This window comes from Ranitomeya imitator, chromosome 2 (genome assembly GCF_032444005.1).
Source record: "Ranitomeya imitator isolate aRanImi1 chromosome 2, aRanImi1.pri, whole genome shotgun sequence".
NCBI lineage: Eukaryota > Metazoa > Chordata > Amphibia > Anura > Dendrobatidae > Ranitomeya > Ranitomeya imitator.
This window is the reverse complement of record NC_091283.1, coordinates 600,773,916-600,796,906: the sequence shown is the minus strand read 5'-3', so window position 1 is coordinate 600,796,906 and position 22,991 is coordinate 600,773,916. Positions and strand designations below refer to the sequence as shown.

At 44.3% G+C, this 22,991-nt stretch overlaps 1 protein-coding gene across 1 annotated transcript in view; it reads right to left on the bottom strand.

Annotated features, from left to right (window-relative positions):
- The window catches only part of ACSF2 (acyl-CoA synthetase family member 2), a 204,648-nt gene that overhangs the window by 102,564 nt on the left and 79,093 nt on the right, over positions 1–22,991 (bottom strand). The window contains exons 4-6 of the mRNA XM_069752397.1: positions 13,629–13,682; positions 12,081–12,199; positions 6,744–6,906 (exon numbers count right to left, since the gene is read on the bottom strand). Coding sequence (XP_069608498.1) covers positions 6,744–6,906; positions 12,081–12,199; positions 13,629–13,682 — 336 coding nt within the window. The remainder of the gene's footprint in view (positions 1–6,743; positions 6,907–12,080; positions 12,200–13,628; positions 13,683–22,991) is intronic.

Genomic DNA, 22,991 nt, shown 5'->3' with positions numbered 1-22,991 from the left:
TGAATAACCGTGACAGAAGGACAGACAGACGGAAGTGACCCTTAGACAATTATATAGTAGATGCAGCGCTAGATAGCTTAAAAGCCGGTAATTCAATTGCCGGCTTTTGCTCTCTCCTTCACAAACCCGACAGGATATGAGATATGGTTTACATACAGTAAACCGTCTCATATCCCTTCTTTTATTACATATTCCTCTTTAGTAATGTAAGAAGTGTCTTTGTGTCAAATTTGGCTGTTCTAGCTATTAAATTAAAGGGTTAAATCCCAGAAAAAATTGGCGTGGGCTCCTGCGCAATTTTCTCCGCCAGAGTGGGAAAGCCAGTGACTGAGGGCAGATATTAATAGCCTGGAGAGGGTCCACGGTTATTGCCCCCTCCTCTGGCTAAAAACATCTGCCCCCAGCCACCCCAGATCTTACAGATGTGCCTTTTCTGGGGTGGCTGGGGGCAGATGTTTTTAGCCATGGTCCCTCTCTAGGCTATTAATATCTGCCCTCAGTCACTGGCTTTCCCACTCTGGCGGACAAAATTGCGCGGGAGCCCACGCCAATTTTTTCCGGGATTTAACCCTTTAATTTAATAGCTAGAGACCCCAAATTTTACACAAATACACTTCTTACATTACTAAAGAGGAATATGTAATAAAAGAAGGGATATGAGATGGTTTACCGTATGTAAACCATGTCTCATATCCTGTCGGGTTTGTGAAGGAGATAGCAAAAGCCGGCAATTGAATTACCGGCTTTTCTGCTATCTAGCGCTGAATTATATATATATATATATATGTATATATATATATATATATATATATATATATATATATATATATATATATATACATATATATATATATATATATATATGTTTTTAAGAATATTTCAGCTGATGGATCCATGATATGTCCATTTTGCAAGCCTGCGAGAAAAAAAAAAAAAAAAAAAAAAAAATCGCCGTACGGAAGCCATACGGATGACACACGGATAAATTTGTGCGTAAAAATCGCATCCTCGCATTGAATACGGGACAGTGTTTTGGGACAATTACTGCGTATTACGGCCATAAAAAAACGGACCGTATTCACTTACGCTTAGTGTGACGCCGGCCTCACAATTAAAGTAGTGACCCATAAGTATCGGCATAGAATTATTATATCCAACAGGACTGCCTTAACATAACCAATATTTCATAATATAAGGTGCACGCACAGTCTGATCCAAAAACTCAATGCAACCACGTGTTTAAAAGTATAAAAGTCCTGATGAGGATTAATATATAACTGGGAAAAGCCACAGTAAAGGTACCTTCACACATAACGATATCGTTAACGATATCGTTGCTTTTTGTGACGTAGCAACGATATCGTTAAGGAAATCGTTATGTGTGACAGCGACCAACGATCAGGCCCCTGCTGGGAGATCGTTGGTCGCTAAACAAAGTCCAGAACTTTATTTCGTCGCTGGATCTCCCGTGGACATCGCTGGATCGGCGTGTGTGACACCGATCCAGCGATGTCTTTACTGGTAACCAGGGTAAACATCGGGTAACTAAGCGCAGGGCCGCACTTAGTAACCCAATGTTTACCCTGGTTACCAGCGTAAAAGTAAAAAAAAACAAACACTACATACTTACCTACCGCTGTCTGTCCCCGGCGCTGTGCTTCTCTGCTCTGGCTGTGAGCGTCGGTCAGCCGGAAAGCAGAGCGGTGACGTCACCGCTCTGCTTTCCGGCCGCTGTGCTCACAGCCAGTACAGGAGGAGTGCAGAGAAGCAGAGCGTCGGGCACAGACAGCGGTAGGTAAGTATGTAGTGTTTGTTTTTTTTTTACTTTTACGCTGGTAACCAGGGTAAACATCGGGTTACTAAGCGCGGCCCTGCGCTTAGTTACCCGATGTTTACCCTGGTTACCTGGGGACTTCGGGATCGTTGGTCGCTGGAGAGCTGCCTGTGTGACAGCTCTCCAGCGACCAAACAGCGGCGCTGCAGCGATCCGGATCGTTGTCGGTATCGCTGCAGCGTCGCTTAATGTGAAGGGGCCTTAAGCCACAGTGTTTGTTGTAGATAACAAGTGTTAGAAGCTGTCAATATCCAAGTCTTGTGTAAAAGAACCTTCACAATGAGAAAATGTGATCAGCTGTGAATGTGGCGCTCAATATGGTCAGCGGGGGGCAGTAATAAGGGCATCAGAACCGTATGTATTACAGTGGGTTCACTGACTGCAATACACATACTTCTCTATCCAATACCATGGTCTTTATTAGACCGCCTTCACACATCCGTGTCTCACACTTCGCGATTCATGGACTGGACGCATTTTTCCCCAATCTGAACTTAACAGCCTAATGGGCACATGCGAGGCTGTCAAGTTTGGGTCATGGGATCTGCAGTAAGTACTTACATCGCAGGCCTAACTCATATGAGCCTACAGTACATGATCACCAAGTTCTCACATCTCACCCATGCTACTGATCCATGTGAAGGATCCATCAAGCACACTACCCATCCAGAGCCATTGGGAGGGGCGCCATGTGCGAACACATATTATTGCTGCAGGCAATACATGTACCTGTCCCCATTTCAGCCTCACCCGACCAATCATTCAATTGAGGAGTTGACTTTGACGTGAAGAACAGTTGCCCACATGCCTTACTAGGGCTGGCCAAGTTCATACATGGGACTGTGGATGGTCATGGATTCCCTAGAAATGATTGATCAGCCATAGATAACAATAGGGACCATGTACTGCTCATCTTTCCCTGTATAACACAATGGTGTCGGTGGCATTACCAGGAGCAGGACTAATACAATAAGCCTGACACAAGGAGAGCCCACAATCAATACGAACCCAGTAATCCCATTTAAAGGGACTCTGTCTGCACACAATGACTGTTCAGACTGTCATGATATGTACTTTTGCCCTGTCCTGTATTTGAATAATATGCCATATGTAACTGTTCTCTGGTTTCTATTAGCTGTAATTTATGTCTTTTCTTGTGCTGGGAGTTCACCTGTAACAATATGTCTCCTTCCCCCAATACTTGCAGCCCTAAGCTCTAATGTAATTAAGCTTTGTCAACATCACTAGTGGAGGAATAGCCATTCTTCCTCACAGCAGGTGGCTAGTCAAATTTACATACTACATAGATTAAGCGGAGCCCACCAGTCTAGAATCTTCTGGTGGACCCAACCATTGAATAGAAGGTGTGACCCCTACCCCCCTTCATGGGCGGATCCCAGGAGCTCAGACAATCCATTCTTATTTTGAGATCAGATGTGAGTTGATCCTTGAAGGAGAAGGAGTGGGGATTCTTAGCTGAGGCAAGACCCCATGCCCATCTAGGACTGTGGAAGCGAACGGGGCGAGACTTGAGCTGAGGACATATCTCGTTGTTCGTGAGATTGTTTTGGGATCCCTTGGACTAATTGTGGACTATTGCTTTGTTACCTGGCACAAGGATTATCGGGAGGTGCCCCCGAACCTGTTCCATTGGACTAATTGTGGACTCTGTAGATCTACCTGCATGTGTTGTTCCAGCGTTCTTGATAATAAATCTGTTGAATCATCCCTCGGCCTGTTGTCCCTTCTTGCTCTGCCGTACACCCCGTCACAAACTGGTGGCAAGCAGTGGGATCAGAGCAGAAGGAATGGAGGACAATGGCCCAACATCGGGAACCAACACCGCAGAGTACAAGAACTGGACTTTGGGGAGCCTACAATCAAAGGCCCGTGAAGTAGGAGTCCGTTTTAAGGGACTCTCCAAGGAGCAGCTTATTGAGGCTTTGGAAGGAGTTCGCCTGTAAGATGACGCTGAGGAAGGACCCTCACAGCAAATGGAGGAAAGACTGCAGCCGGAGGTAAATACCCAAAAAAGTCAGTGGGTTGTGTGGTACGAAGAGTAGTTGGCATTGCTGGGAGAAGAGGCCACCATAGACGATAAGAGGGAGGCCATTCACAGAGCTCAGGAGATGGCATTGCTGGAGAGGCAGATCGCTTTGGAAGCAGCTAAAAGCTCCAGACAGACTCTAACCCCAGCACCCACCATGAGGGAACTCCCCAGAGTGTCCCGCAAAGACTTCAAGCCCTTTAATGAGGCTGCAGGCGACATTGAGGGCTTCTTCCAGGACTTTGAGCATCAGTGTCGATTAATGGAAGTCCCGGAAAGGGAGCGAGTCAGACATCTGGTGGGGCTCTTAGAGGGTGGAGCTGCCGCAGCCTATAGAGCTATGGACCCTCGGGGGAACTGTGAGTATGCGGAGATTAAACGGACTATTCTAGAACATTATGCTGTTACCCCAGACACTTACAGGACTCAGTTCCGTACTTTAGCCTGTGATGAGGAAGTGTCTTTCAAGATGTATGCCCACAGACTCAAACAAATATGTCATCGCTGGCTGGAGGCAGAGGAGGCCTTAACCTGGGAGACCTTCCTCCAGGTTATCCTAAAAGAGCAGTTTTACTTCAAGTGCCCTGCTGAGATCCGGGAATGGGTGCGTGAGAGGAGACCAGCCACTGTGGAGGAAGCTGCAGCTCTAGCTGATGAGGCTCTCACCATCAAGCCTCAGTGGAGGGTTCTGTTGGAGGATGGAGAGAGGCCTACCAGCTCCACAACACCGGTGGCCCCCTGTTCTTCTGTCGCCATTGTTCCCCGTTCCTCTAAGCCACCACCTCATGCTGATACCCGTGTAAATGTGCCTCCAGTTGTTTCTACTGCGTTTTCTGGAATACGACGAGGAGAGGAAGTAGCAGAGCGCAGGTGTTATGGTTGTGGGCATCCGGGGCATCTGCAGGCCTCATGCCCAGCCAGCCCATGGAGGAGTCATCCTCAAAACCCTACAGCACCTTGAGGTGGGGGCCAGCCTCCAGGTTCCCTTACCCCTCGCCCAAGAGGACGCCTTGGATGGAGTGAGACCCAGCACAGATGATATCGATGTGGACAGCCGGGGCATCTGCAAGCCTCCTGCCCAGCTGTTCAAATGAGGATTGATCCTGTACCCAGTCGTATTATTAATTATGTACAGCCAAGTGCCATGGAGGACAACGTGTCACCACTACGTGAGGACTGGCCTTGTGCATCACCCACCCATGTTGCACCACTAGAAGTTTATGGTGTGCGACCTGCAGCTATGATGACTTCTGCTCATCGAGGTAAGCACTTGCAGGAGGTCGTGCTGGATGGACAGAGACTTATTGGATTTTGTGACTCAGGGGCTTTCCTCACACTGGCTGATCCCCGAGTGGTTCGGCCTGAGGCAATCCATAGAGGACCTGGGATTGTCATTGAACTGGCTGGTGGACAATGGAGGACTATTCTCACAGCCACTGTGGATCTGAACTTTGGTTTTGGGGTCAGGCGATGTGTGGTTGGGGTGATGGGTGGTCTGCCTGCAGATGTTCTCCTGGGCAATGATGTGGGAGAGCTAAGATGCCAATTCGTGGCTGCATGAAGCCACATGTAAGTTACGCTCTGCCTGTGTGTACTTAACCAGCAACCTGTAGAGGTCCCTGATACGTACACAAATTGGGAGGGGAAGGGATTGTCATGATATGTACTTTTGCCCTGTCCTGTATTTGAATAATATGCCATATGTAACTGTTCTCTGGTTTCTATTAGCTGTAATTTATGTATTCTCTTGTGCTGGGAGTTCACCTGTAACAATATGTCTCCTTCCCCCAATACTTGCAGCCCTAAGCTCTAATGTAATTAAGCTTTGTCAACATCACTAGTGGAGGAATAGCCATTCTTCCTCACAGCAGGTGGCTAGTCAAATGTACATACTACATAGATTAAGCGGAGCCCACCAGTCTAGAATCTTCTGGTGGACCCAACCATTGAATAGAAGGTGTGACCCCTACCCCCCTTCATGGGCGGATCCCAGGAGCTCAGACAATCCATTCTTATTTTGAGATCAGATGTGAGTTGATCCTTGAAGGAGAAGGAGTGGGGATTCTTAGCTGAGGCAAGACCCCATGCCCATCTAGGACTGTGGAAGCGAACGGGGCGAGACTTGAGCTGAGGACATATCTCGTTGTTCGTGAGATTGTTTTGGGATCCCTTGGACTAATTGTGGACTATTGCTTTGTTACCTGGCACAAGGATTATCGGGAGGTGCCCCCGAACCTGTTCCATTGGACTAATTGTGGACTCTGTAGATCTACCTGCATGTGTTGTTCCAGCGTTCTTGATAATAAATCTGTTGAATCATCCCTCGGCCTGTTGTCCCTTCTTGCTCTGCCGTACACCCCGTCACACAGACGAAGTCCCGCCACTCGGTGCTACATGGTGAGGCCAAATATTTACATACAGCTTCCCTCTATCTCCACCCTGCTTTTCTTTGATTGACAGCTCTTCATAGAGTCAGAGAAGAGTGGAAATAGAAGGAAAGCAAGCAGGTGGGAAGGGGCATATAAATGATTGGCCCCGCCGTGAAGCACAAAGTGCCCGCACTTGGTTTGAATAGTCATTCTGTGCTGATAGTCCCTTTAAAAAAAAAAAAAAGTATTTCCATCTTAGAAAACGTATAACGTATAGCTGTGCAGGGAAAACTTAGGGTATGCTCAGCGTTTTCTGCTGTGGGTTTTGCTGAGCAGAACTCTTCACCCAAAAGCTCCTGGTTCTTTTTGGTGAATTTCTGCTCCAGAAACTCAGCAAAGAACACTCAGAGTGAACGTACCCTCAGAAGGGGATGACGTGCATTCCTATGTAACAGCCACCGCACACCCCTTATAATGAAGAATAGTCACTCACCGACGTAAACTGGATGTTCACGGGGTCCTCACAGGATATGGTCTTCTGTAGATCATGCACCTGCTTAACAAACTGAGTGCTCCCGGCATCCATCACATCTTGGAACAGAAAAGCACCCGGATACTTTTTGTCCAAGACTATAGCGATCCGCAAATCAGGGAGTCTGGGAGAAAAAAAAATGACATGGATTCGGAATTTCACTTTTATAAATGGTGGCTAATAGTCAGGTGGATCTGAGCAGCAGACCCCCATGTATGAGGACTCTATAAATAAATTATATATATATATATATATATATATATATATATATATATATATATATATATATATAATTTTTTTTTTTTTTTTTATGAGACTATGGCTGCCGTCACCCCAGCAGTATTTGGTCAGTATTTTACATCAGTATTTGTAAGCCAAAACCAGGAGTGGAACAAATAGAGGAAAAGTATAATAGAAACATATGCACCACTTCTGTATTTATCACCCACTCCTGGTTTTGGCTACAAATACTGATGTAAAATACTGACCAAATACTGAACGTGTGACGGCAGCCTATCCCTGTAAAGGAGTTTTCTATGAAAAAAAAAAAAAAAACACACAATGACCTCTCCACAGGATAGGCTATTAAGAGTATGACAATAGGGAGGGGTCATCAAGGGAGAAAAATATATTAGGTTTTCAGGCAGTTTCAGGTCATTGTCATTTGTGCTACATAATATATTACAATGCCACACAATGATACAACTGTAGTTATATAGTAAGATTTAGCGTGCAGATGCCAACAACTAGCACACTGCATCATAATCAAAAGCAAAAATATCCACAAAACAATGCAAGCACCACTGATGGATATACTAATATATGATGTGGAAAGGCTGGAGAAAAAAATAAAATTAAAATAGCGCACAGGGGTCTTACCCCATAAACATTAAGAATAGCAGATTACGCTAAACTGATCTTAGAAGTCATGAGTCTTAGAATGTTGACCATCTGCCACGGATCCACGGGTCATCAAACCACTTCCAATTGAAACAAGGAAGGATTTGCGGACTTGTTCCCACTTCTAATTACTGAAGACGCCAATTACAGAAAACGAATTAGATATCAGATTTTATTCTAAATAAAACCGCATGTCTAATTAATCAATCAGCAGCGGGAACAAGTCCACAAATCCTTCCTGGTTTCTAGTATCTGAGGTGAACATGGGATGATCCCCAGTACTACTGCTCCATCTGGTGTCCGTAGTGCCTGCTGAGAGTTTCCCGACAGTACACTGGTTTCCATAACTTTGCCTACACATTTCTATAAGGGAACTGTCAGCTGAACGTTCCACGATCGTCATGTGTCCCGGCGTGAGCTCCACTTACAAGTATCGAGCTGCCCGAATCAACAAGGTCAGACAAACCCAGAGAACAAGTAAAGGATGAATAAGCAAAGCTGGAAAAGTTCCAGAAATAGTCACGCAATGGATATAAATGAGAAATGAGGAGAATAACTGTAATTATTCTAATCAGCCAAAACAATAAAACTACTACAGATAACATTATCTCATGACAAGGCAGCAAGTGAACAGTCGGTTCCTAAAGTTGATGGGTTCAAGCGTAAAGCCCCCCGTACACCTTAGATGGCTAGCCGTTTGGCCGGCAACCTCGCCTCATTCTCCCATACCTAGGAGCACTCACTTGGATGAAAGCGCTATAAATCAATGTATTCATTTGGCCTCCAATTCTCAATTCTATCAAGAACCTGAGGGATGTACAAGTCCGACCCATGGAAGCCGCGTCACACACTTCACAGGACTAAAAGGACCTGCTACTAATGTCTTGGTGCCAGATTGGACATGACACGTAGAGGTCTTGTGTCCATGCTTCAACTGGTTAGTTCAGATCAGGTGGCCTGAGGAGGACCTACACAATATTAGGTAGGTTGTTTTTTTTATGTTATCACTGATCAGGGCTTGTATTACATATAGAAAAAAAAATCCCAGCATGCAGTATAAGATTTAGACTCAATTTCAACTATTTTTAAGATATTAATCTGTATTGTTCAATTGCTGCAAGGTTTTAGTGTACAGAATTTGGGACTTTTGAGTATCTTGTGTATAGGGCACTCCATTTTAGGGTAAGTTTTATGGCTACATGCACCAAATCACCCATGATTTTAGTAAACCCAGCTTAAACCCCCCATTATACCCTAAATAGCGCCTTTACCCTGAGGTGCACACGAGCGTATTTGCAGACGACTGTTACTCCATGGGGACTTGCACATAAAAAAAAACAAATCATTGCATGCCAGAGTTTCAGCTGATATTTAGTCAATGTGTCTGTGGAAACCATTGGACTGCACTTGAATGACATGCAAGTGCAGTCCGACTTCCGCCCACTCACATAATGGAGAAGATGGAGACTTATTTTTTCTCCATCTTCTCCTGATCTGAGAGAATTGGATCACACTCTGATCAGCGTTCCATTTGCATAATTAATTTGACCTTCCCGGATGTCAAAAAATACGTTCGTCTGCACTTGCTCTTAAGAATATATTACCTGCTCCCAACAGGGGGATCCAATCTCATCCTTGCTACTAGTAACACAGCTCCTACACCTATCTGTGCTGCCGCCATGTATACAGAGCCACAGAATAGACATGGACTTTAGTGATGAGCGAATACGCTCGTTAATCGAGATTTCTCGAGCACGCTCGGGTGTCCTCCGAGTATTTTTTAGTGCTCGGAGATTTAGTTTTCATTGCCGCAGCTGAATGATTTACATCTGTTAGACAGAATAAGTACAGTGCCGGCAAAAAAAATCTTTACACTTGCGCAGCAAAAAAAAACTTTACATATAAAATCCTCATCATAATTTCACTTTTTAAAAGTGTACACAATGGGGGAGATAATTAAAAACTGTCTAATATTAAAGCTGGCTTTGTTGTAAATATCAACCAATCAACGCTCAGTTTTCACCTCTCTGGTAAAGCGAAAGCTGCATTCTGATTGGTTGTTATGTGCAGCCCAGCCAGTTTTGCTATTAGGCAGTTTTTTATAATCTCCCACAATGGGTCGAAAGAAGCTTAAAATGGAAGAGAAATCCCGTGCCTTGACTCTGCTCGAGAAGGGGGATTCGGTGATTGCTGTAGCTAGAGATCTGGGAGTGTCAAGAGAAGCAATTTATCAACTGAAGCGGTCGGTGGCATCATTGCCTCCTGGGATGGTACCGCAGAGGAAGTCAGGCTCTGGCGCACCTAAGAAGACTTCACCAAGGACTGATAAGCTTCTGAAGCGTGAAGTGATGTCACATCCTTCTAGAACTGCTGTTGAACTAAAATACAAGTACCCTATGCTCCTCCAGAACATCGCAACTAGGACAATTCGTCACTGCCTGCAGAAGGACCTGGGTCTACCAAGTTACCGTGCCGCAAAGAAGCCCCTGCTCACAGCAGCAATGAAGAAGAAAAGGCTTGTCTTTTGTAAGAAATATCAAGATTGGACATCTGAAGGGTGGAAGGAAGTGATATTTAGTGATGAGAGCACTCTCAGGCTGGTCAGGGGAGGCTCAAAGGACACGAGACACGACCCAGCAACATCTACAATCTAAAGGAGGTGCTGAAGACACTGTGGGTAATCATGGACTCCACATACTTAGCCAGCCTTGCTGAATCCATGCCTTAACGACTGCAGATGGTGATAAAATGTAAGGGTGACATGACAAAATACTAATTATAATAAAATATCCACAACAAAACACTTGAATCCACTTGAATATTAGGATTTTGTGGTTTCATTGAACTTGTAATGATTTTTTTTGCCGGCACTGTACATGTGGGGGTTGCCTGGTTGCTAGGGAATCCCCACATGTCATCAAGCTGGCTAACAGAGGTAAATCATTCAGCTGCAGCAATAAAAACTAAATTTCCAAGCACTAAAAATACTCGGAGGACACCCGAGCATGCTCGAGAAATCTCGAGTATATTCGCTCATCACTAGTGGACTTCTATCAATTTCACAAGTTAGACAGTTGAACTTGATCACCTTGAAAAAGTGTGAAATTAAAACTGCAGATCCTGGACGGATTGGGCACCTGCATTACAAGGCCATTTGTGTATTAAGACTGACAAAAAATACTGTAAGGATGCAGCTGGACAGGTCCTATATGGGTGATGTGTGTCACCTAGGTGGTTAGCCTTGGTGATGTGAAGCCTGGAAAAGAAGGCTCCAGCACCATTCGTGCCAAAAGGGTTTTTTAATGAGCCGGATTCTGGGTCAGGGTTTTAGGAGAAGCTAGGAGAGCTATGAGGGACTGGCTGCTCCCATATCTCCAATCGAGGCTTTGCAGCCCTTTTAAAAGGCAGCTGAGCTGTCTCTAATGATATCTGGGAAGTGAGGGTGGAAAAAGCTGTATTGTGTTGGTCAGTCTAGTTCTGATGTCTGATTAGATACAAAGGCTGATTTATCAATCTGGTAAGCCCATACTTGCTGCCTGGACTGTGGTTTTTGTTATGTTGTACCTTTGATGCTGATGAAAGTCCGTTTGTTTTTCCTTTGGAAGATTTATGGACTTTCCATTGAAGAACCTGCTGCTTATGCCTAACTCAAGCGCTGACAGAGTGAGTGAATCCCTATGATGTATACCTTTTAATTGCCAAATATATTTTAGAATTAAGGCATCCAAGTAACTTTTTCCATTTACTGAGTAGAAGATTGCAGAATTTCAAGATACTTGGAAAATTTCTACAGGTGCGCCACGGCAGCATTTCTACAGGTGCGCCACGGCAGCATTTCTACAGGTGCGCCACGGCAGCAATTCTACAGGTGCGCCACGGCAGCAATTCTACAGGTGCGCCACGGCAGCAATTCTACAGGTGCACCACGGCAGCAATTCTACAGGTGCGCCACGGCAGCAATTCTACAGGTGCGCCACGGCAGCAATTCTATAAGTGAACCACGGCAGCAATTCTATAAGTGAACCACGGCAGCATATGTTTCACCACTGAATAACATTTTTATTAAAATATGTTCAAAAATGGAATTTTGATCCGAGTAATGAAACCAGACCCCACATGAACTTACTCGGACCGATGTCAGCCTAGGTGCTAGTGACCCAAGGTCCGTGTGAGGTCGACACTCAGATCAGATGTGTGCACAGAAATAGCAGGCAGCTTGTACGCCCATCTACAATATGACCAGGCACATGGAGCCAGTTATGTCTGCAATTTGAAGACGTGACAGGTCTGATAAATTCTGCGGCCGTGTGAACGTAGCCTTTCTATGATAGTCTGATGTAACACATACCAGGCAGAAGTGGCTCCTGGAGGACAGAAATGCACAGCACGGACACTTACGCCTTGCTCTTGATTCCTCCAGCTGGAGAACTATCTATCTCTGGACAAATCTGTTTCAAAATTTCATAATATCGCTGCGTTTTAAACTCTGACGGGAACACAAGGGCAGAGCAGCCGACCTGCAGAGTCAGAAAACATGGGCCATTTAGTACAACTATGTGATTCACTTATAGTTTATTTTATCATTGCATTGTGATGAATAAAGAATCAATTCATTGTATATAGTAGACTACTAACAAATATAAGTAAGTAGATAGAAGAGAGTATGGCATTCAGGCAGTTGATGGGAAAAATGGACTCTTGTATCTACCTGATGCTGCCCTGCTTGGGGCACCGTGCACGGGATCAGTCCTGCTACCAGTCTGTCAGCCACGAACATGCAAGGTACTTATAAAGTGTATGGAAACCTTGGCGTACCAGCACAAGCTTTTACATACACCCTTCATTTCATTGGCACAGATCCAGGGTTGTAATGGATATTCTGTGTGTCCAAAAGAGGATCTGTCATCAGGTCAAGAGTGATCAGTTCTTGATGTTATTTTATTCCCACTGTCTCCTCATTATTTTTGCTTTTATTATCTGCCATATGGTCCAAGAGATATGGGCATTTTTTTTAGTGTGGGTATTTATAGTCTTTACCAAGGGTAATAATGCATAGTAAAGATCAATAAAATTAGCACTAAATAGCAGACCCATATTTCTGGAACCTTAAAAAAAAAAAAAAAAAAATACATGAGAAAAATGAAATACTCAGGAGTCTGGAACAGTGGGAATAATGTATGAACAAAGGCTGGTCATTTTTAACCTAGCCACAGGTCTTACTTAAAGCTCCAATACTGCGGTAAGGACCTTAATTTTTTTTCCCAGTACAGTGCTTGGTACAAAGAGGACACTTGTCAAAATGTGAACAACCACTGCAGGCTCTCTGCAGATATTCTGTAACAAAAAATAAAAATGCTGGAAGATTTCAGCTCTGAGGTTTGCAGAACTGTGAATGCGTTGTACGTCTAACTGTAAAATGGTGTCCAAACAATGCATACTGCATGTGGCCTTATCTTAAGTGGGATGTGAAGCGTCCTCACAACAACAATAAAAAAAGCTTAAGGCCATGTGCACACGTTGCGGATTTTGCTGCGGATCCGCAGCAGCTTTCCATGCGTTTACAGTACAATGTAAACCTATGGGAAACGCAATCCGCAGTGCACATGCTGCAGGGAAAAAACCGCGTGGAAACGCTGCGGGTTACATTCCGCAGCATGTCAATTATTTGTGCGGATTCCGCAGCGGTTTACACCTGCTCCATAATAGGAATCCGCAGGTGTAAAACCGCAAGTGGAATCCGCGGTAAATCCGCAGGTAAAGCGCAGTGCCTTTTACCTGCTGATTTGTCAAATCTGCTGCGGAAAAATCCGTAGAACTCAAAACTACGGGTGCACATACCCTTATGCTTATTAATGCAGTTTGTGCACAATTCCTAAAATCTGACAAGCTTCATGAACAATTTTGCACAAGCCCCGCAATTTTCAAGGGTTGTTATAGAAGGCCTACCTTCCTCATCACATACTGCAGCTCATTTGCTTGGTACGCTGGATTCACAGACACCTGGAAAAGGCAGAAAAAAAGGAGAGATCCAGCTAAATAATATGAAGGGATTTCCATCAGTGTAATATTCAGTTCAGCAATTTACCTTCATTAACACAAACTTGATTTTCAAAAAAAAGCACGTCGTTCCTTTTAAAAAAAAACTTATAATATCATACATAGTGTAATAGTATATATACCCACGCCCATCATATGCTTCCCAACTGACGCCAACCAATTATGCCAGGTCTAGTACAAAGACAAAACTAATACCTGCTTTGTAGTAATCCAATGTGCCAAGACTGGAGAAATCAAGCTATGACATCTGGAAATGCATTGGGGGCATGTCATTGTACTAACCGACTAATCTCCATATACAGTGGGGAAAATTAGTATGCGATACACTGCCGATATTTCAAGTTTTCCTACCTACAAAGAATGCAGAGGTCTGTAATTGTTATTAAAGTGAACTTGTCACCCCCAAAATCGAGGGTGAGCTAAGCCCACCGGCATCAGGGGCTTATCTACAGCATTCTGTATCCTGAAAGATGAGAAAAAGAGGTTAGATTATACTCACCTGGGTGGGCGGTCCGATCTAATGGGCGTCGTGGTCCGGGGCCTCCCATCTTCATAGGATGACGTCCTCTTCTTGTCTTCACGATGCGGCTCTGGCGCAGGCATACTTTGTCTTCCCTGTTGAGGGCAGAGCAAAGTACTGCTGTGCGCAGGCGTCGGGCCTCTCTGACCTTTCCCGATGCCTGCAAACTGCAGTACTTTGCTCTGCCCTCAACAGGGCTGACAAAGTACGCCAGAGCCGCAGTGTGAAGACAAGAAGAGGACGTCATCGTAAGAAGATGGGAGGCCCCGGACCGCGACGCCCATCGGACCGGACCGCAGCGGGACCGCCCCTGGGTGAGTATAATCTAACCTTTATTTCTCATCTTTCAGGATACATCGGGGGATTTATCTGCAGCCTTCCAGAATGGTGTATATAAGCCCCTGATGCTGGTGGGCTTAGCTCATCTTCGATTTTGGGTGTGACAGGTTCCCTTTAAGTTAAGTATTTGACACAATATAAAAACAGAACTTAATATTTGGTACAGAATTCTTTCTTGCAATTAGAGGCCAGATGTTTCCTGTAGTTCTTGACCAAGTTTGCACACACTGCAGCAAAAAAAAAAAATGGATCACAGTGGATCACTTACCTGGTTAAATAGCCAATCCTATTCACGGTCTCCTGATGAGCCCCAAGAACAGGAGGGGGGTGAAACGCATAGGGAAATTGACACTGGAGGTTACTTCATCCAGATAAGTGATCCATTTTTTTGAATTTGAAATGAACTGTCTATGATCGCTAAGAAAATCCCCCCTTTTTTGTATATTGCACCTCCAATCTGCATCTGAAGGTGTTTTATATACATTTGTGGTATTCTATTGATTGCACTGAACACTTACGCACTTTATTATACACTTGGTTGTGTTAAGGTACCGTCACACTGAACGATATCGCTAGCGATCCGTGACGTTGCAGCGTCCTGGCTAGCGATATCGTTCAGTTTGACACACAGCAGCGATCAGAATCCTGCTGTTATGTCGTTGGTCGCTGCAGAAAGTCCAGAACTTTATTTCGTCGTTGGACTTCCTGCTGACATAACTGAATCGACGTGTGTGACGCCGATTCAGCGATGTCTTCGCTGGTAACCAGGGTAAACATCAGGTTACTAAGCGCAGGGCCGTGCTTAGTAACCCGATGTTTACCCTGGTTACCAGCGTAAAAGTAAAAAAAAAAAAAAACACTACATACTTACCTACCGCTGTCTGTCCCTCGGCGCTCTGCTTCTCTGCCCTGTGTAAGCACAGCGGCCGGAAAGCAGAGCGGTGACCATATAGAGGTTGTGTACAGCCACATTAACCTCATGTTTAATGGCCTTCAAGCACTAGAGACCATCTAGACACAACATAGCGAGACCATAGATAACCAGCTTTATTGTGTGCAGGTTGGGGGTTTTGTCGGTATGGGTTTAGCTTTCTCACCAGGCTGCTTGCCTATTGTCCTGTATTTTTGTCCCTGTTGTCCATAGAGAGCTCTTTGGTCTTGGCCATGATGGATAGGGTGGCGTGTAAGTATGTGGACAGGTGTCTTTTATACAGGTAACAAGTTCAAACAGGTGAAATCAATACGGGTAATGAGTGCAGATTAGGAGGGCTTTAAAAAATAAAAAAAAAAAAAAACTTGAAGTTCCGTGACAGCCAAAATTCTTGCTGGTTGGTAGGTGAACAAGTACTTAATTAAACTCCATTTCATCGCATGAAGTATATAAAAAAATATTCAATGTGATTTTCTGTTTTTTATTTTTAGATTCTGTCTCCCACAGTTGAAGTGTACCTACAATAAAGATTACAGACCTGTCCATTCTTTGTAGATGAGGAAACTTGCAAAATTGGCAGTTTATGAAATGCTTATTTTCCCACTGTGTGTAATGTGTAAAATATGTATATATATATATATATATATATATATATATATATATATATATATATATACAGGGGTGCATTCGTGCACTATTATTCGTGTTTTTTTATTCAAAGTACTTTTTTTTCTAAGTACTCGGCAGTTATAACATGGCAGTTAGACAGGGCAGGAGACAGGTAAGACAATCTAAATCTAATCCATATTCACTTGAAACAGCACAAATACTCACCATATTTATTTGTATAATCTATATCCTGGCTGCTGCATTCACTCACATTCACCGCCCTTGCATTAACTCTCTATACTCATTCCATATCGGCCCCTCTGTCCTTGCCTCTCCTATGTATAGCACTCATGCTCTATTCACATTGCTTAACAGCACAGATCCATTCAGTCCCACCATCCAACACAAGAGACGCTCTCACAAATCACTTAACCATCTGCTCACTCTTTCTATCCTCCTTCTCCTAGTCGCTGGAGACATATCTCCAAACCCCGGCCCCCCATGTTATAGCCAGTCAAACCTCCCAATTGCTACACCAAGAAACCCCTCTAACCTTATTAATATTCCCTGCATGCCTTCTGTCTCTTTGAATTGTGCCCTTTGGAATTCTCGCTCTGTATGTAATAAACTCTCCTTCATTCATGACTTCTTCCTTTCTAATTCTCTTAATCTCCTGGCTCTTACTGAAACCTGGATCCAGCAGTCAGACACCACCGCTGCTGCTGCTCTTTCATATGGTGGACTACACTTTTCTCATACCCCAAGATCAGACAACTGAGCAAGTGGAGGCGTTGGTCTGCTCCTTTCACCCAAATGTACCTTCCAAGTTATCCCCCAAGTACCCTCACTTGTCTTCCCTTCCTTTGAGGTCCATGTGGTCAGACTCTATGTCCCCTTCTCCATGCGAGTGGCGGTGGTGTATCGTCCTCCCGGCTCCTCTCATCAATTCCTGGATCACTTTGCCACCTGGCTTCCACACTTTCTCTCCTGTGACACCCCCACCCTTATCATGGGTGATTTCAACATCCCCATTGCCTCTCCCCTCTCCCCATCTGCTTCTCACCTTTTATCTCTATCCTCCTCTTTCGGCCTCTCGCAGCATACTAACTCTCCAACACATGAAGATGGAAACTCCCTTGACTTGGTCTTCTCCCGGCTTTACTCAGTGGATGATTTCACAAACTCCCCTCTCCCACTCTCTGACCACAACCTTCTTTCATTCTCTATCAAGAACTGCCATCCCGCTCAGGTCACCCCCACTTTTCACACTTATAGAAAAATACAGGCCATTAACACCCAGAAACTTATGAAGAACTTGCAGTCCTCATTGGCCCCAATCTTCTCCATCTCATGTCCTGATTCTGCTCTGAAGCATTACAATGAAACCCTGCAAAGTGCTCTGGATGAAGCTGCTCCTCCTATACATAAAACAACTCAGCACAGACGGCGACAACCGTGGCACACGCTGCAAACACGTTTCCTGCAGCGGTGCTCCAGGTGCGCAGAACGTCTGTGGAGAAAATCTAATCTACTCGAAGATTTCATCCATTATAAGTTCATGCTAAAGACATATAATTCTGCCCTTCACCTCTCCAAACAAACTTACTTCAACACCCTTATCACCTCCCTGTCCAATAACCCTAAACGTCTCTTTGACACGTTCCAGTCCCTACTCAACCCAAGAGAGCAGGCCCCAACCACGGATCTCCGTGCTGACGATCTGGCCAATTACTTCAAAGAAAAAATTGACCACATTCGACAGGAAATCATCTCCCAATCTCTTCATACCATGCACTGTCCTCCCTCTCCCACTGCATCTAGTTCACTCTCTGACTTTGAAGCAGTTACAGAAGAAGAAGTAAGCAGGCTCCTTGCATCTTCTCGCCCGACCACTTGCACCAGTGACCCCATTCCGTCACATCTCCTCCAGTCCCTTTCCCCGGCTGTCACCCTTCACCTAACAAAAATATTCAACCTTTCCCTCACTTCCGGTATTTTTCCCTCCTCATTTAAGCATGCCATCACACATCCATTACTTAAAAAACCATCCCTCGATCAAAACTGTGCCACTAATTATAGACCTGTCTCTAATCTTCTCTTCATCTCTAAACTCCTCGAACGCCTGGTCCACTCCCGTCTTACCCGCTATCTCTCAGATAACTCTCTTCTCGACCCTCTTCAATCTGGCTTCCGCTCTTTACACTCTACTGAAACTGCCCTCACTAAAGTCTCTAATGACCTTCTAACAGCTAAATCTAATGGTCACTACTCCATGCTAATTCTCTTGGATCTCTCTGCAGCATTTGATACTGTGGATCATCAGCTCCTCCTCACTATGCTCCGCTCCATCGGCCTCAAGGACACCGTTCTCTCCTAATTCTCCTCCTATCTCTCTGACCGATCCTTCACTGTATGTTTTGCTGGTTCCTCCTCCTCTCACCTTCCCCTTACTGTTGGGGTTCCTCAAGGATCAGTCCTAGGCCCCCTCCTCTTCTCGTTGTATACTGCCCCTATTGGACAAACAATCAGTAGATTTGGTTTCCAGTACCATCTCTATGCTGACGACACCCAATTATACACTTCTTCTCCTGATATCACACCGACCTTTTTAGAAAACACCAGTGATTGTCTTACCGCTGTCTCTAACGTCATGTCCTCCCTCTATCTGAAACTAAACCTGTCAAAAACTGAACTCCTCGTGTTCTCTCCCTCTACTAACCTACCTTTGCCTGACATTGCCATCTCCGTGTGCGGTTCCACCATTACTCCAAAGCAACATGCCCGCTGCCTTGGGGTCATCCTTGATTCTGACCTTTCATTCACCCCCCACATCCGATCACTGGCTCACTCTCCTTACCTGCATCTCAAAAACATTTCTAGAATTCGCCCTTTTACTTTCGACTCTGCAAAAACTCTTACTGTTTCACTTATTCATTCACGTCTGGACTACTGTAACTCTCTACTAATCGGCCTCCCTCTTACCAAACTTTCCCTGCTCCAATCTGTCCTGAATGCTGCTGCCAGGATCATATTCCTCACCAACCGTTACACCGATGCCTCTACCTTGTGCCAGTCATTACACTGGCTACCCATCCACTCCAGAATCCAGTACAAAACTACTACCCTCATCCACAAAGCACTCCATGGCTCAGCACCATCCTACATCTCCTCTCTGGTCTCAGTCTACCACCCTACCCGTGCCCTCCGCTCCGCTAATGACCTCAGGTTAGCATCCTCAATAATCAGAACCTCCCACTCCCGTCTCCAAGACTTTACACATGCTGCGCCGATTCTTTGGAATGCACTACCTAGGTTAATACGATTAATCCCCACAGTTTTAAGCGTACCCTAAAAACTCATTTGTTCAGACTGGCCTACCGCCTCAATGCATTAACCTAACGATCCCTGTGTGGCCTATTTAAAAAAAATTAAAAAAAATCAGGTTCCTCGCATCATGTTCTCATTCACTTTATGCAGTTAATAGCCCTCTGTGTCTGTACTGCTACATACTTAGGCAGTTAACTGGTTCATGCAGCTTTACATGAACACCCGAGTCTTACACTATGGCCGGTCCGAATAACTAAAGCAATTATTACCATCCACCTCTCGTGTCTCCCCTTTTCCTCATAGTTTGTAAGCGTGCGAGCAGGGCCCTCATTCCTCCTGGTATCTGTTTTGAACTGTATTTCTGTTATGCTGTAATGTCTATTGTCTGTAAAAGACCCCTCTATAATTTGTAAAGCGCTGCGGAATATGTTGGCGCTATATAAATAAAAATTATTTTTATTTATATATATATATATATATATATATATATATATACAGTGGGGCAAAAAAGTATTTAGTCAGTCAGCAATAGTGCAAGTTCCACCACTTAAAAAGATGAGAGGCGTCTGTAATTTACATCATAGGTAGACCTCAACTATGGGAGACAAACTGAGAAAAAAAAATTCAGAAAATCACATTGTCTGTTTTTTTAACAATTTATTTGCATATTATGGTGGAAAATAAGTATTTGGTCAGAAACAAAATTTCATCTCAATACTTTGTAATATATCCTTTGTTGGCAATGACAGAGGTCAAACGTTTTCTGTAAGTCTTCACAAGGTTGCCACACATTGTTGTTGGTATGTTGGCCCATTCCTCCATGCAGATCTCCTCTAGAGCAGTGATGTTTTTGGCTTTTCGCTTGGCAACACGGACTTTCAACTCCCTCCAAAGGTTTTCTATAGGGTTGAGATCTGGAGACTGGCTAGGCCACTCCAGGACCTTGAAATGCTTCTTACGAAGCCACTCCTTCGTTGCCCTGGCGGTGTGCTTTGGATCATTGTCATGTTGAAAGACCCAGCCACGTTTCATCTTCAATGCCCTTGCTGATGGAAGGAGGTTTGCACTCAAAATCTCACGATACATGGCCCCATTCATTCTTTCATGTACCCGGATCAGTCGTCCTGGCCCCTTTGCAGAGAAACAGACCCAAAGCATGATGTTTCCACCACCATGCTTTACAGTAGGTATGGTGTTTGATGGATGCAACTCAGTATTCTTTTTCCTCCAAACACGACAAGTTGTGTTTCTACCAAACAGTTCCAGTTTGGTTTCAGCAGACCATAGGACATTCTCCCAAAACTCCTCTGGATCATCCAAATGCTCTCTAGCAAACTTCAGACGGGCCCGGACATGTACTGGATTAAGCAGTGGGACACTTCTGGCACTGCAGGATCTGAGTCCATGGTGGCGTAGTGTGTTACTTATGGTAGGCCTTGTTACATTGGTCCCAGCTCTCTGCAGTTCATTCACTAGGTCCCCCCGCGTGGTTCTGGGATTTTTCTCACCGTTCTTGTGATCATTCTGACCCCACGGGGTGGGATTTTGCGTGGAGCCCCAGATCGAGGGAGATTATCAGTGGTCTTGTATGTCTTCCATTTTCTAATTATTGCTCCCACTGTTGATTTCTTCACTCCAAGCTGGTTGGCTATTGCAGATTCAGTCTTCCCAGCCTGGTGCAGGGCTACAATTTTGTTTCTGGTGTCCTTTGACAGCTCTTTGGTCTTCACCATAGTGGAGTTTGGAGTCAGACTGTTTGAGGGTGTGCACAGGTGTCTTTTTATACTGATAACAAGTTTAAACAGGTGCCATTACTACAGGTAATGAGTGGAGGAAAGAGGAGCCTCTTAAAGAAGAAGTTACAGGTCTGTGAGAGCCAGAAATCTTGATTGTTTTTTTCTGACCAAATACTTATTTTCCACCATAATATGCAAATAAATTGTTAAAAAAACAGACAATGTGATTTTCTGGATTTTTTTTCTCAGTTTGTCTCCCATAGTTGAGGTCTACCTATGATGTAAATTACAGACGCCTCTCATCTTTTTAAGTGGTGGAACTTGCACTATTGCTGACTGACTAAATACTATTTTGCCCCACTGTATATATATATACTATCTACTATATAAAGCTGTATGTGTGTATGTCCGGGATTGGCATCTGCACCGTCGCAGCTACAGCCACAAAATTTTGCAGTCACACGTCTGGACCCCGAGAGCATCATAGGCTATATTGTGAGGCGAAATTTTAACCCCGCGCTTTCCAATTCACCAAACAATTTTGCCCCCATCTACATAATGGGGAAAAAAGTGAAAGGAAAAGTGTTGGAAGCGTCGCAGCTACAGCAACAAATTTTTGCACAGTCACACGTCTGGACCATGAGAGCGTCATAGGCTACGTTGTGAGGTGAAATTTTAACCCCGCGCTTTCCAATTCACCAAACAATTTTGCCCCTATCTACATAATGGGAAAAAATGAAAGGAAAAGTGTTGGAGGCAAATTGACAGCTGCCAGATGTGAACAAGGGGGACTTAAAGAATGAGAGCGATGGCGCCAAAGAGTATATACCGTACAGTTGCTAAGGTGGGGCCCCGACATGGGATACTCACCACACACGGGGATATGAACACACACACAAAATGCGCCACACACTACCACGTGCTTGAACACATATTACCCTCAGCACACATTTCACCACACATAGACCAACCTCGCCACATAAAAGTCGAAACACAAAAGTCGCCGCTCAAAACTCACCACGCGCAGAACTCGCCACATGCACAAAACTTGCTGCACACAACTTGCTACACTAACCTGTCACATGCAACTCGACACACACAAAGTTGCTACACGCATGTTGCCACACAAAACTCAACACACACAACTTGACAAACGAAACTCGCCCTAAAACACACACAAGTCTGGTTTTATCCTTCAAAAATAAAAATCTGATTAATAAGCAGACAAACTACAACAAAAGTACCATATAGGAAATACGGCAGCTGTCAGTCACATGACCTGTCTATTATGTGTATATGTGAGCTAATATATACTGCCAGGGGGAGGGCTTCCTGTTGGCTGGGGATTTATCAGGCTGCCAATTTAGCTTACAAATACTGAGGTAAAAATACTGAGCAAATAACGTGTGAACGAGGTCTAATACAGGAGGAGATGACACACAGGTACATATATATACAGGAGGAGATGACATACAGGTATATACTATATACAGTAGGAGATGACCTACAGGTATATACTATATACAGGAGGAGATGACATGCAGGTATATACTATATACAGGAGGAGATGACACACAGGTATATACTATATACAGGAGGAGATGACACACAGGTATATACTATATACAGGAGGAGATGTCATACAGGTATATACTATATATAGAAGGAGATGACATTCAGGTATATACTATATATAGGGGAGATGACACACAGCAGGTATATACTATATACAGGGGAGATGACATACAGGTATATACTATATACAGGAGATGACATACAGATGTATACTA